Source organism: Gaeumannomyces tritici (assembly GCF_000145635.1).
Source record: "Gaeumannomyces tritici R3-111a-1 unplaced genomic scaffold supercont2.8, whole genome shotgun sequence".
Taxonomy (NCBI): Eukaryota; Fungi; Ascomycota; class Sordariomycetes; order Magnaporthales; family Magnaporthaceae; genus Gaeumannomyces; species Gaeumannomyces tritici.
The window spans coordinates 331,947-346,486 of record NW_008804552.1 but is presented as its reverse complement, the minus strand read 5'-3'; the positions used below and the strand labels follow the sequence as shown (position 1 = coordinate 346,486).

The 14,540-nt window shown below is 56.2% G+C and overlaps 5 protein-coding genes across 6 annotated transcripts; 4 read left to right on the top strand and 1 right to left on the bottom strand.

The window, feature by feature from the left end:
* Window positions 1-707: 707 nt before the first annotated feature.
* Window positions 708-2,196, top strand: GGTG_12233 (60S ribosomal protein L33-B). Its single transcript, XM_009230130.1, has 5 exons — window positions 708-947; window positions 1,090-1,099; window positions 1,281-1,376; window positions 1,461-1,561; window positions 1,641-2,196. The coding sequence occupies exons 1-5, from the start codon at window positions 923-925 to the stop codon at window positions 1,736-1,738; spliced, it is 330 nt and encodes a 109-aa protein (XP_009228394.1). The 5' UTR covers window positions 708-922; the 3' UTR covers window positions 1,739-2,196.
* A 379-nt stretch (window positions 2,197-2,575) lies between these two features.
* Window positions 2,576-3,491, top strand: GGTG_12232 (hypothetical protein; the record flags this gene model as incomplete). The annotated part of the gene is made up of 2 exons (XM_009230129.1): window positions 2,576-3,078; window positions 3,170-3,491. 2 exons carry the CDS (start codon window positions 2,576-2,578, stop codon window positions 3,489-3,491), a joined length of 825 nt encoding a protein of 274 aa, XP_009228393.1.
* A 1,701-nt stretch (window positions 3,492-5,192) lies between these two features.
* GGTG_12231 lies at window positions 5,193-9,482 on the top strand. 2 transcript variants are annotated; one of them, XM_009230128.1, is made up of 4 exons: window positions 5,193-6,774; window positions 6,884-7,006; window positions 7,119-7,181; window positions 7,278-9,482. In XM_009230128.1, the coding sequence occupies exons 1-4, from the start codon at window positions 6,318-6,320 to the stop codon at window positions 7,925-7,927; spliced, it is 1,293 nt and encodes a 430-aa protein (XP_009228392.1). In that variant the 5' UTR covers window positions 5,193-6,317; the 3' UTR covers window positions 7,928-9,482. The 2 variants fall into 2 exon arrangements, with proteins under 2 accessions (XP_009228392.1, XP_009228391.1); XM_009230127.1 differs by having other exon boundaries at window positions 7,119-9,482.
* Window positions 8,947-10,024, bottom strand: GGTG_12230 (vacuolar ATPase assembly integral membrane protein VMA21). The gene is made up of 3 exons (XM_009230126.1): window positions 9,775-10,024; window positions 9,582-9,673; window positions 8,947-9,457 (listed from the first exon to the last, which is right to left on the bottom strand). The coding sequence occupies exons 1-3, from the start codon at window positions 9,885-9,887 to the stop codon at window positions 9,330-9,332; spliced, it is 333 nt and encodes a 110-aa protein (XP_009228390.1). The 5' UTR covers window positions 9,888-10,024; the 3' UTR covers window positions 8,947-9,329.
* Window positions 10,025-10,647: 623 nt separating this feature from the next.
* GGTG_12229 (chromodomain-helicase-DNA-binding protein 3) lies at window positions 10,648-14,540 on the top strand. The gene has a single exon (XM_009230125.1). It carries the CDS (start codon window positions 11,013-11,015, stop codon window positions 14,361-14,363), a length of 3,351 nt encoding a protein of 1,116 aa, XP_009228389.1. The 5' UTR covers window positions 10,648-11,012; the 3' UTR covers window positions 14,364-14,540.

Below are 14,540 nucleotides of genomic sequence, written 5' to 3'. Positions count from 1 at the left end.
TCTCTCTCTTTTTATAAGCAGCAGCAAACAACAGTCCAGCAGCAACCCAAAGTTCCGCCGGTTTCGGTGGGGAACCTTGGCTGCGGGCTTAAGCCTTCTTTCAACCCATAGGTGCGGTAAGAACTCCGTTGGGTACCAGACTCGCGAGGCGAACTGGGTCGCTCGTGTCCAAACTCCGCTGGCGAAGACTCCTTCAACTCCGCCATGTCTGACCCGGCACATCCGCGCAACGCAATTGTCAGCAAAGTGAATGGGTCTCCACTATCAGTCCGCGGCCCTAGCATGGAGATCCGAAAACGGACTGAGCAGCCGCGGGCAGAGAAATATGTTTACTTCTCTACTTCCAGAGCGAACACGAATCTCCTCACCCGTTTCTTCGCGCACCTGCCTGTCTCCCTGAACCTAGTTCTGACGTCCGGATTCGTGCCGGTGTGTGCCGCTTGCTGGAATAGTCGCGTTTTTTCATCTCCTGCCTTACGTACCGTAGCGCCGATACCAAAGTTGGTCAGTCTGGGGGTCCAATGACGAAATTCTGAGGTTGGGTTGTGGGTGCACAAGCCAACAACTTGTGCCAACCTGGATGTTTTCGCGCGGGGGTCTAATGCAGCCACATCCAGCAGCCACATCCACTGCCCCTTCAGCCACCAAAGCTGGGGCTCTTTCCCAGTGTCTTCCCCCACTTCCCGCAAAATGGCTGCCAGTCACATGACAGAACCCTAAAACTGTGCGACTCGCTGTTTCCCACCAGCCGATTTTTGGGGCCACTCCTTTTGTGGTGATGAGCGTTCCCACCCGGCGAAGTTGAACCACGACCAACGATACTAACCAGCAGCAAAAGATCGATTGTCGGCAACCCTCGACGACCGTCTCCTTAACCGTGGCCAGGAGATTTCGATAGTCGAAAGACATCAGCACCACCAAGATGCCTACCGAGGCCGGCCACAGATGTGAGTATTGAAATATTCCCACGCCGCCGTCGGAGCTGGCGCCGACGCCGACACGCTCTTGCGGCCGCGTCATGGCCATGGCGCGCCCGCCCGCCTGGGTCTGTCTCGGGTTCTTGGGTGCTAATTACTTCGCAATTTGCAGTATACGTCAAGTAAGTTGTGCTCGCAAGCTCACTCGCCGACTCCTCCCACGCCGACGCGCCCACGCTCCATCGAATTTCACGGCTCGCGATGCGCATATGCCATGCCGGCGTGCCTCGCTATTCCCTGCTCGACGGGACATTGGACTGGATGGACTTTGGAGGATCGGTGGACTGACGAGAGATGCTACAGGGGACGCCACGTGAGCTACCAGCGTGGCCGCCACTCCACCCACCCCGGCACCAGCCTGATCAAGATTGAGGGTGTCGACGACACCAACGCCGCCAAGTAAGTCACAACCCTCGGGTGTCCCGATACCGGGAATGATGGAGCAGCAGGTGGGATATGCACGAACTGACATGTTGTGCGCAGCTTCTACCTCGGCAAGAAGGTTGCCTACGTCTACCGCGCCCACAAGGAGATCCGCGGCACCAAGATCCGGGTCATCTGGGGCAAGGTCACCCGCCCTCACGGTATATACGCCCACTCCGATCTGTCTTGCTTCGCCCCCACGGCTCCCTGGACAGCTGCAGCTGACATGACGAAACACAGGCAACTCGGGCGTCGTCCGCGCCAAGTTTACGTCCCCCCTTCCTTCCAGGTCCTTCGGCGCTTCGGTCCGCATAATGCTTTACCCCTCGTCCATATAAAACATTTCATTTCCGGGAGTTGTGTGGAACGGGTATCTGGCTGCATTGAGGGTTCGGGCAAAGGATATGACAAGCTTTTTCTGCGCTTGCTTTTTGACGCTTGCCCACTAGGCAAAAACAACGGAGAGGGAAAACAAAAGAACATTCAGGGAATTCCGGCATTGTCGACTATGCGGCTCTGGGATGTGATGCCGCCTCCGCTCGGAGAGACGGATGGCGGCAGACTGGGGGAACTCGGCGTTTGGAGGTTTGGTTCAGGGCGGTAGCCGTCCGGCGTGCCGACATTGCCCTGCTTTACTTACCAGGCCGAGGTCCGGTCCCTGGCGGCGTTTGATAGCAGGATTCAACATGAATGGTCAACCCTCCGAATTCATGATGCGATGACATTTTTGTTAAGTTGCTTCCACCCCAAATTATGTCCTCTGGCTTTGTGTTGGGAAATACCAGGCAGCTCGAGTTCTCTCTGTCGCTCTGAGAATCCTGATTTGGCATGGGCAGAAGAGGGCGAGATCGCCACCGCACCTCCGTACAGAGGGTTGGAACTCTGGAATTCTTGAGCTGTCGATGTGGGAGTTTGCCAACACCTTACGAGTGTGGTGATGTGCGGACATTGTGATGTATGGCTTTTCCGCCTTTTCGAGCGATTCTCACTCATCTGGTATGAGGTGAGATGATGTGACTTATATCAACACCATGGCGGCGTGACCAATTACAATATATCAGTAAAAATCGAAAGGCCAGGCCACGACGCAGAAACGAATCATGACAGGTCTCAATGTCTATTTTATCATACGGCTCTCTTAGAAAGGACATCCGAGACAATGTCCACATGATGATATGCTGGGTTCCGTCTTCCAACAGGAGCGCCCGAATCGCGGCATGTCTGGAGCGGCATTAATCAAATTGGTATTGTTGACGGGCGCATCAACCCGAAACACTGAGGGCAGAGAGCGAGAATATAGAGACAAGATCACTGGTAAGGAAAGAGAGGCAGAGTGGTTTCGGGTCGCCGGATATATCGGCAAAGTTGGAACGGCCGGCAGGCGGATAAGACAGGATCAAGCCGGCCGAGGAAACCCGACGCCATCCATGATCCGAAACGCGGGCGACGTGGCGGCGGCCTCTGGCTTTTCAGGTGATAAGGAAGCTCCGACGACGCTGGCTAGGGGATATCGCGACGTCCTCCTGTTGGGCCCGTCGGGTGCCATTGATAAGGGGGTCATCCCGGAACGGGCATCGCGCACGGCAAGCAGCCCGCATCCCGCCGGGGATGGCGCTGCAAGGAGCCACTTCCGGCAGGCCGTCAATGGAAAACAGGGTCGGCACATTGCGGGACGCGAGTAAGATGTTCCTCTCTGGGGAGACACACGCTGGCAGAGATTTGCTCTCAGGCCGTCCATGGATCCCATTGTCCTTTTTGATGTCTCACAGGAGCATGGCTGGTGTGAGCATCCCGTCTTCGGTCCCACAGACACGGGAGATCGTGCCAGGAACAGGACGTACGAGCCGCCACACAACGCGCGACGAGGCCAATCAACCTGAGCGCCGGGGCGGCCGTGGAAGGAACATGAAGTTGACTCCCCCGCCTTCCGGAACACCCCCTGTCGCCCACTTTAAATCAACCCGCCGCCCGGCCGATCAGTGGGCCTTTTTATGCCGATGGGCCCTCTGGATGGTGTGGACGCCACTGGGCACTCGACTCGATGGAACAAAAGAAGGAAAAAAAACGCCTGCCTGGGGCCCCTGGAGCTAGGAAATTGCCCGCTGCAGGAGGGCGTTGGCAGATCTCTTCTGGGTCCACGCCGTGACGCCCCTTTTCCTACTTGGCGAGTGTGTATCAGCGATGGGGGGAGGTGGGGACTCCAGAAAAGAGAAGCAGCTGTCGATGGGATGAAGAACCAAAGATGAACCGAAAACGCGGTACAGTGGGTGATGGGAAGAGATGGGAAGAGATGGGTTTCGTCGCAGGCTCTCCGGACTCGGCTACAGTGACTTTAAAGCACAGTCGGTGAGTGCTATCAGTTGAACAAGGGCACGGCATGATAGCCTAAGCTTAATCTGGTGACAATCGGGTGTATCCAAGCTAGGCCGGGCGCCAATGCATCGGTGTGTGATAACTGTCCGGTTTTTCTCACATTGATGTTAATGGGAACCTAACTTGTACCTTGAGAAAGCTGCGCCTCCCTGGATTATCTCCGTTGGCAAATGGCACTGTCTTGGTTGCTTCCAGGGTCTAAACCAACAGGATACCGGTTGGGAGAGTGACCATGCATTTAAATACCAATCTTTGAAGCTTGGAAGTCATCCATGATTCCGTTGCTCCGTTCTCCTACGAGCCCACGGCACGCTTACGAAATTCCGGGCCTAGGCTCTATGCATGCGGCGTGGGGGTAGCCAGCCTACTGCAGCTTGAAGAAAAACTCATACGACTTTTTGGTCTGATCCGGCCCTTGGGTCTCGGCGCGCACAGTTTCCTCCAAAGTCCGTCCGTCGCCTCGGCGGCTTGCAGCTGCAGCTCTCAGCTGGCCACCATGTGTTCGGACTCCCGTTGGTAGAAGCCAACCCATGCGCTAGGAGGACTTAGTCCTAACACTTTTTTTTTTTGTCCTTTTGGGGCATTTCTGGTAATGCGCGAGAGGTACAGGTTGTGGCAAGTGGTGGCGAAGATTGCATGTGTAATTGGGCGGAATGTAGCAGAGCGGAATGCCCAACTCCAATGTAACTTTGGATCCGCGCCCAGTCTGGTAAAACATTTATGCATGCTTTCGAGAGACATTCCATGCGGTCGCTGGACCTATCGTGGTATTCTTGATTCCTGCCGTGTCTGCAGCACAACTTCAACTCTGACCGTCCTTGGGACTTTGAAGGACACAGGCACAACTGGCGGCCTTGCCGCCAGCACAACGCGGCCGGCCGAGATGCTGCTGTCCCATCCATTCTGGCGGACGGGACAGGGATAAGTTCGCCCGGCACCTGCTGCAAGCTAATCAGCGTGCTAAAATATCAGCTCGCTCCCCATTGCGTATGTACACGTCAAGACACAGATCTACTGGAATGGAGGAATGCATGGCGGTCAGCACGGCCGGCTCGAAGCACAGCCCGCGCATCCATGATGCTTGATCAACACCCCTGAAAGTCTCTCGACGGCGCCTTTGTGCGCCTCGGGAGCTTGCCGGCTTTAGTATTTCTGTCGCTGTCGCCCCAAAGGCCTAAGAAATATGGCGGCGCTCTGTGGCAGGCCCAGGTGGCGTGTGAGTTGTCCTTTTGTATTGCGGGGGCGACCCAACCATCCCGAGGTGCCGCAACATGCATACATCCCCCAGCAGGCTCGTATTCACGCCCACTGCGTCACCCGTGGAAGTTGATTCTCGTATCATGGGCCGGCCAGATCACCACATATGCGTGCGTCACTTGTTTACCGCGCCGCCGCCGCCGCTTGGCATGTTTTTGCACTGATATACGCATGTAGCTGCTGTCACAGCCTCCCTGCGCTTCAAAATCTGTTCCGTTCTAGTTGAGCTGTTTGTTCTGCTGTGCTCGGAAATCCGTGTTTTCAGCCATCCTCGTTGTGGGTAGACTGTCCCACTTAAATTACGATCTCGATCTGCCTAAATTTTTGTCGCTGATTTTTTTTTTCAATCGAATAAATCGGTCCTTTGTTCGATTTTCCTCCGTCGGCCTTACACTGTTGTCGCGCCTTGTTCTAGCTGGGGGTCTTCTCTGAAACTCCCTCCCCTGTTCCACCAGTCGCGGCGCCAATCCCCACTTTGCCGCCATTGGAACTTGCCCAAGCGACTGACGTAGGCTGCTTGCTGGCCGCGCCATACTTTCCACGGGCCTGGGAGCACACAAAGGCCGGCAACCAAGAATAAAAAAAAATAAAAAAAATAATAGCATTGGAAACGACCGACAGCAAGCCGCGGCGGCCGTCTCCTCTTGTGTGGCGTCAGCCCTGGTATTTGCGACTCATTGGATGCCACACACACACGTGTTAAAGAGAAGAAATCGCCATCGCTAAAGCCGCCGTCCATCTCGCCTCTCGCCTTGACCTGCCCCTTCTACTGGTCGTGGGTCGTGCCTGGTTCTGGTTGCCCGGCGGAGTCAAAAAAGTTTCTCGGCAGCTTCTATGGCCCCAGCCACGCACGCACGTCGCGTTCTCACTTCCTTGATTTTCATGACCGCTCGCACTCACCACTCCCACTCTATTTTGCGACAGGACCAGGGTCTATCCACAGGCCCACCCACACACGCGGCTAGCGGCCCAGGCTAGGTCAACACCACCTCAGCGAGCAGCGCGCAAGCTCCCCCAGCCCCCACTCCGTCACCGTTTGCTAGCGCTCAATCCCGCCGCAACGCGATAAGGCGGCCACCTCTTCCTCAACCCCCGACAGTCCCAAGGCCAAGCGTGAAATGTGGATGTTGGCGGAGGAGCACAGGTCTTGACGTTTCCCTATCCCCCAAAAAAATCTCCCAAGGACCTCAACAATCCCGGCAGATACGCGCCCAGGTCCTCGGATCACCGATCAATTCCCTCTTTTCTCAAACGGATCCCAGCGCCCTGTGCTGCCCCATCGCCAGCATGGCTACCTCGAGCAATCCGCTTCCTCCGATCCCTCCGGTTCCTCCAAGCCACTTCTATCAACAGCAGCAACAGCAGCAGCAACAACAGCAGCAGGCGCAAGGCTATTATCAACACCCACAGCAAGCGCAAGTACAGCATCCTTATCAGCAACAGAACCGGCAGCAGCAGCCCCCTCCGCAACAACCCCAGCGCCTAGGCCAAGGCAGCAGTCCCGACGGTCACCCGCGAGCGGGCCAAAGGAATAGGACCTTCAGCTTCCAGTCCAACAAGTCGCATAAGAGCACCGAGCTTGTCGAGACGTCCGCCGAGAAGGAGGCGAAGCGACTTCACAGCAAGGCAGATCCCACACTGGCCATGAGCGAAGCAGAGCCCGGCGTAGTTGCGGCCACGGTCAAGTCATCCCTAGCACCGCTGCGAAATATGCGGCATAAGGACATGCACGGGAACGTGATCGGTATGTCGGCTTGACTCGTCTGAAGTGGTGATCTGCCGGCGCGAGGCCATTGCGCTCGCATGTGCATCTAGTTCGCATGCTGACATATTCTTCCTACCTTCTATTACAGATGACCCTGACAGGTCGAATCCCACGCGCAGCCGTTGGGAGCGCCCGCTCGACACCATCCGAAGCTTCGAGGCTGCTATAGACGGTGGCTACAATAATCGTCAGTCGATGATCATCCGATCAGGTGGGTGACTCCTACGGCGAACGATATGATCCACAGACTCGTCTCGCGCCAGCTCTCCTCCGGCTCCCCAGACCTCCTGCCGCCAATCAATTACTGACCAACTGTCGCCCAGACTCTGACTCGGTGATGAATTGGGATCGCAGGAGCAGCTACGTTGCTCCTAGTAACGCGGGTGGTATGTCCATGCTGCAGGGGGCCCGCGCGCCCCCACGCCCGAGGTCAATGGTGCATGGCCATAGCCAGCACAGGCTGACGCGACCTCCTATGCCAGGCAATGCCTACAACGGTCGTTACCAGCGTGATAGCTATTACAGCACGAGAGGGGGTCCGCCAGACCGGCGATACGGAGGGTGGACGGAAAACCAGGGCGACCCCTACGGCTCTCAAGGGCACAATGCCTACAGCAACGTTCCGCGGACCAGATTCTCTAGGATGGCATCTGAGCCGCAGTTCCCCGCGCAGAGGCAACCCGAGCCCAACAGCGTTTACCCGATGCCGATGAATCACCAGTCGTACGAGACGGTAGCGTCAGGGTCTGGGAGTGGCTCGTCGGGGGAGCACGCAGGTTACCAGACCGACCCGACCAGCAGCGACAACAGCTCGATCGAGCGGGTCCAGTCTCCCCCTAAGCGTCAGGATCCCGTAAACGACTACGGTATTGGCTTCAGCCAAAACTCGAACTACCAGGCACCATCCTTCACTGTTGCCGTCAACAGTGGCCCCGTCACACCGCAGGCCAGCAGCAGCAACAACACTATCCCAATCAACGAATCCCCACCACCAGCCGTCCCGACTAAACAGAACACGATTCTGAGGAAGCCGACCCGAGCTCCTTCGACGGCATCGGTAGCCACCGAGAAACCAGGCATGGGCGAGAAGCGTAAGAGCTGGTTCGCGCGCCGTTTCAGCAAAAACTCCTAGTTTTTTGGCGGTCGCTATATTGCCCAGCTGAGAGCGTTATTTTGCCTTTTTTTTTTTTTGTCTTTTTCCCCTCCTCCAATCCGTTCTCTCTTTATTACTACCACCTATCTATTCCCTTGATACCCCGTTATTCTCGGCACACATCGGGTGCCAACCCGAGGCGTACTTGTCACACCCTTGGGCTGGTCCAGGTGTTGTGCCACACTGTTTGGAGGAGCCCGATACCAGCGGGATCTTTTAACACGCTCACTGCTGGTTTCAGGTTGCGTTATATGCTTACTGGAATCTCAGTATACGCTATGAATGGACTCTTGGGGTGCCGGAGGAGATTTGAAGGGTTGGAACCATTAAAACTTGCACATCTTGGGCTGCTGTGAGGGCACTCGGGGGTCTCGTCACACCGGCTGGATTTGCAACAAGGGAGCGAGGCTTCGACCCCAGGTACAGAGGATACACGGGACTGGGGGGTACATACGGTATACGATTTTGATGTACTGGCGTCGGGACGGCATTGTTCTTATCTTGTTCTCTACATCTTTCACCCGCTAATATCTCAGAGACGCGGTCTGTCTTGTCTGGTAGAAGGATAGGGACAGACTCGAGGCCCCAGCGGATGCATTCCTAATCACACCCGAGCGCGTCCTCAGGGATGTTATCGGGCAGAATGTTATGATCCATCAAACAAAGGAGGTTCCACGGACGGTAAAGCTATGCGCGCGTGTGCGACAAGTGCAACGTGACACGGGGCGGCGGGAACTCGTGGAATTAGGCTCACTGGCTGGCTTTTCTGCCGGGTTCGCCGAGGTGGTCGGATCGCACGATACGTTCTTTTTCCCGACCGGAATGTTGAAAACATGTCGTCAGCGCCATACCTCTAGGATCGGAACGACTGAACAATTCCAGCCAACACCAGCACTTTCTTTGCCTGATTAGTGCCGCAGAAATGCCTTACGCACGCATATTTCCTGGATGAAAGGCTGTGCTCTTTTTGGGAATGGGGAATGTAATGACATCGGGGAGTGGGAAGGGATGTCGAATCAAGGAAAGGGGTAGAGAAGTGCACAGGCAAGATGGGGAAAAATAGAGCAAATGATACAGGGGGAGGGTGCATATAGAAAAAGGCGAGCTACAGGCCCAACTGTAGATTTTTGTGATCGTCATAGTAAGCGAGGAGACAAGTACTGGAAGCGCCGACTCTGCATGTCCTCGGTCCTTCACAGTCTATCGAATACCAATGATCTGGCCCATCCCGTTGTGATGTAAAAACATGGTCACGGAAGCCTAGCCACTCTGTTCAATCCGGGGATTCCATAAAAACAAGGTGTACAGTCAACCGGCATAGCAGCAGATGTAGCCAAAAGGAAGACCCGAAAGCAACGCAGGGCGGCATCTGGCCGATGTTTCAGCTCTTCTTCTTCGCTTCCCTTTCTAGCTGCTCCGACTGATCCTCGTTCATGGCCACGACAACATAGGCAATCAAGACCACGTTCGCCATGATAGCAGCCAGGGCTCCAGCATATGTAGAGTTGCCTGTCCACGATACCAAAGACCAAACGGGCAAGTGATGGATGGGAATATTAGCAATGACGCATCTCAAATGGAGCCCCGTGCAAAAGCCAACCAGAGCCTGGCGGGCAGATAGAGAAGAACCCACCACTGAACACGTTGTTGACGGTGGCAAAGTAGGAGCCGATTGGCACGACGATCATGGCAAAGGTGAATGCCAGGAGCTTCACGATAACATCACTGTTTCCACAGGGCGTTTCCTGTCAGAGCATGTCTTTGCTTCGGCAGGAGTTCTCAGGAGACGAGTGAATGAGAAAGAAAAGGAGGAACGAAATGCTCACAAGGGCACGGCGGGGGTCGTGTCCGACTTCTCGCCCGCGGCCGGGCTGGCGCCGATGTGGTCATCCTTCTCCAGGACTGTCTTCTCCGACGCCACGATTCTTCTCGTCGCCATTTTGGGAAGCGCTCACGACAATGCTGTCGAGCGAAATGAACAATTAGAGCCTGGGGGATTTGCGTGGCCCTGAACAATTCCTCGGTATCTGGTGTATTTTGCGGCAGATAGAGGCGGCCGTGATGTGTGAAGTTCAGGTGAGAATGGCTGGACAGGCCGGCTTGTTGACACTGTGCTCACTTGGACTGTGCTTGGCGTAGGGCGGGCACGGTCTTTGCGATGGACGAAAAGAGCCTCACTTACAACAGTTGAACCACAACCGCCAATTGAAAAGGGAATAGAGGCTAACTGGATGGAAGCCGAAAATCTCTAATATATCAACGTTTGTTTCCCATTTTTCTCTCTAATCCGATGCCAAATGCGTTTCGTATGTTGCATATAGAGTGATACTGCCCTGGAGTTAGGCAATGCAGGTACATGGCTCTCTCCCCCTACGCAGCCTCGTTAACACGGCTCGACCCGACTGTTAGCTGGCCTTACGAAACAAGCAAAGAAGCTGGCTGAAGCTACCCAGTTGTTTGCTTCCGACAACGAAGTACTCAACAACGAGTTGCCAGCTCAGCAGGGGGAATATCGTGGACCAACTGTGATCTGCCCCATAAACAGAAACTGCCCCACTGTCCGTTGTGCACCCCAAGATCGGATGGTGGCAGAAGAGGGCACGTGTTAGCGTGTTTTTGGAAACCCCTCGCCAGCCTGGCAACGCGTGCCCGGCGTGTTCCCCGGCGCGCCCAGGCACGCGCCCTACGTGGGGTAAAAAAAAAAAGCCATTTGCTCAATCCCCGTCAGGTTAATCCCGGACCTCACCGCCGCCACTTTTCCCCGATCCCTTCCTAGGCGGACCTCACTTTCCTAGAGCACACGCACGCATCTTTTCGTTGCTCCTGCACGACATCCTGCTTTGTCTCTTTTCAGCCTTGCCACCCGAAGCGGTGCCCATCTCTGGATCCTTTTGCATCTCTATTTGGTCTTTTGTCTTTTGTTCCTTAACCTAGTCGGATCCACTTCTTGGCTGCCGCGCGCAAATGACTTCGGTCTGAACTCTTGTTGCTCACGACGCTCTCGCTCTGAACAACAGTCCATGTCGCACACCCTTCCCGCTCACCTTCCCGTCAATGTTCCACTATGCCATTTTCGAACCTAGTTCCCACTCAGCCAGCTTCACCACTGGCACGTCGGCCCAAGGTCGTCATGCCCTCAAGCCCGTTGTCTCCGACGATTGATCTCAGCATCGACTCCGATAGTGACGACGCCGCCCAAGAGTCGACTCTTCCTGCCACTCGGTCGCGGCACTTCACCCAGGCTACCCAGATCGTCGACCGGCCGACCCTCAAGCCTAGTGCCCCAAGCCTTTCCTCGTCCCGGTCGGCCTCGCCCGCCGTCGAAGTTCCTGCATCCTCGCCATTCCGACAGAATGCTTCTGCCGCCAGCGGTCGCCTGGCATCAGCCATGGCTCCTCGTGGCACTTCGTTCCGCCCACCACCCGCACAAATCCGCCAGTCCCGCCAGACGAACTTCCGCCCACCTCAGGTCTTGGGAAAGCGCTCGTCCCCCGTAGCCCAAGCGCGCGATCCGGCGTCCAGCCCTAGGGAGGCGATTTACGTCGGGGACAGCTCGGCAGACGAACGCCCGGCACGTGGTGATATCCCCCGGACTTCCTTCAACCGGAACGACACCAAGGACAGCGCGACCGCATCGTCCATCACCAGCCCAAACACGTCGAGCGCGGCCGAAGCCAGCGAGATCGATATAGCCCCCAAGGGGAGCATCTTGGAGAAGCGTCTGGAGCGCCTGATATACTCCACCTCCAAGGTCAACAAGACCCCTCCGCTCTCCAAGATAGTGCCCAACCGGACGCTTCTCGAGTACCAGACGGCCCTGCTCAGGTGCGGTGAGGACAAGGATGAGGCTGCGACTTGGTTGCTCGACAACCCGGCCACCAAGAAGGCCCGCCAGGACGGCCCAAAGGGCGCCCCCGCGGACAAAAAGGCATCAAAGAACGGAGATGTTAGAAACTTCATCCGATCGTTTGCCCACGGGAAGCCGGATCTCGGATCATCCAAGGCAACACCAATGACCGTGGATGACTCTGATATGGATGAGATAGTTGCTGCGACACCCGATCGCAAGCCTACCAAGAGGCTGCAGCGAGGTCGCCGACCCGGCGCATCTCCCGTATCTTCGCCGGTCAAGTCTGCTATCAAGCCGCAGGAAAAGAATCCCCAAGCCAAGAAGCCCCAAGATGCTCCCGAGGAAGAGGCTTCGGAGGAGGAGGAGGAGCCCATCGCCATCACGGATGACGACGATTCGGACTCGGATGCCTACGACAGCCCTGAGCCCCAGGACGACAATTCGAGGAGCGAGAAAGAGAACCGTGTTCTCAAGTACCTGAACGAGTGCGAGCTCAATGGTCTCCTGGCCATATGCGGCAGCTCCAAGCAGAAGAAGGATGGTGCGAAGGCCATGATCAAGGCCCGCCCTCTCAGGACCCTGGCTGCGGCCAAGGATGTTACAGTTACTGGCAACACCAAGGGCCGAAAGTCCAAGGTCGAGGTCATCGGAGTCGGCGAGGATATCGTCTACGAAGTCTCGAGGTTCATCAAGAGTCTCGATGCTATCGATCAGGTGGTTCGGAAGTGCGACGAGGAGGGTGTTCGCATGAAGTCGATCACGGACCACTGGAACATGGATTCACGAGGCGTCAAGATTACGGACCAGCGCCGAGACGGCCAGTTGACCCCCTCGAGTGCTGATGGCCACCCGCTCAAGGTCCGGGATCTGCCAATCTCGCGTGAGCCCAAGATGATGCAGGGTCGATGCACCATGAAGTCGTATCAGCTTTGGGGCCTGAACTGGCTTCACCAGCTCTACCAGCGCAAGTTCGGGTGCATCCTCGCCGATGACATGGGGCTTGGAAAAACATGTCAGATCATTTCGTTCATGTCCCACATCGTCGAGAGTTATGATCCATCATCGGGAGATGAGCGACCATGGCCGAACCTCATCGTCGTCCCGCCTTCAACATTTGACAACTGGCAGGGCGAGTTCAAAAAGTTTGCGCCCAAAATCAAGGTTACTGTCTACCATGGCAAGGACAGGGAGTGGCTTGGTGACGACATCAGGCATGACCCCGAGGAGCACCATGTCGTACTGACCACGTACACCCAGCTTGGCCGCACTGGTGAGAGGGATCACACCAAAATCATTTCGCGGATCCATCCCAATGTGGCCATCTTCGACGAGGGCCACAACCTCAAGAACTCCAAGACGAAGCTGTACAAGGACTTGTGCAGGATCACGGCGAACTGGAGAGTCCTCCTCACCGGAACACCTGTGCAGAATAATCTGATGGAGATGATCAACCTGCTCAACTTTATTCAGCCGCAACTATTCGATGGTCAGGTCGAAACACTGAAGGACTTGTTCGATCAGAAGGTCACGCTACAGGAGGTGTCCAATGGAGCAATGCTCTTCAGTGACCGCGTACGACGAGCCCGCAGCATCCTGGAGCCTTTTATCCTGCAGCGGCAGAAAGAACAAGTGCTCGATGGTTTCCCGCCCAAGACCAGCAGGGTTGTGTACTGCGATATGGACGAAGCGCAGAAGAAGATATACTACGAGTACCATAACCGGTTCCGGAACGGCAAGGATGTTCGGGGGGCGTCGACAGCCACCAACAGGACGAGCAACGACCAGAACAATGTCTGGATGCAGCTGCGCAAGGCGGCCATCCACTCACAGCTGTTCCGGAGGCACTTTACGGACAAGATGGTGGAGGATATGGCGGATGTGCTAATGCGCAAGGTCCCCCAGAGGCGGCTGAAGCAAGAGAACAAGAAGCATCTCATCGCCGAGCTGAAGGACCTGTCGGACTTTGAGCTCCACGTTTGGTGTGTGGACGAGCCCTGCGTAAAGAGCTTCGATGTCGACTCTGGTTCATGGATGCGCAGCGGAAAGGTGCAGCACCTGTTGGAGCTGCTGCGTGAGTTCCGGCGAAACGGAGACAGGGCGCTGGTCTTTACGCGGTTCGCCAAGGTCAACGAGATATTGTCCGAGTGCCTGGTTACAGCGGACTTGCCGCACCTATCCTTCCAGGGCAGCACCGCGGTAGAGCTGCGGCAGGACCTAATCGACCAGTTCAACGAAGACAAGGACATTACGGCGTTCCTGCTTACAACGGGGGCGGGGGGCACGGGAATCAACCTGGCGACGGCCAACAAGGTTATCATCTTCGACCAGAGCGACAACCCGCAGGACGACGTGCAGGCCGAGAACCGCGCGCACCGGTTCGGACAGACGAGGCCGGTCGAGGTCATCCGCCTCCTCAGCAGGGGCACTGTCGAGGAGCTCGTGTACCGGGCCTGCCAGAAGAAGCTCGAGCTGGCCAAGCGCGTCACGGGCGCGGGCATGCCCGTCGGGGACGAGATCGACGTTGAGGCCGAGGTCCGGCAGATGCTGGCCGAGGAGGAGAAGTAGGCGGGCGAGGACGAACAAAGCGTGATCGTTTCTGGCATCATGAGCACCGAGAACTCGCATTAGATGGCGTTTGTGTATTGAATTCTGGGTTTTTTTAACTGGACTAGTTTTGTTTTTGTTTTATGGCGATGAAATCTTTTCTTTTTTTCTTCTCACACTACATTGCCTCTTCCCCCC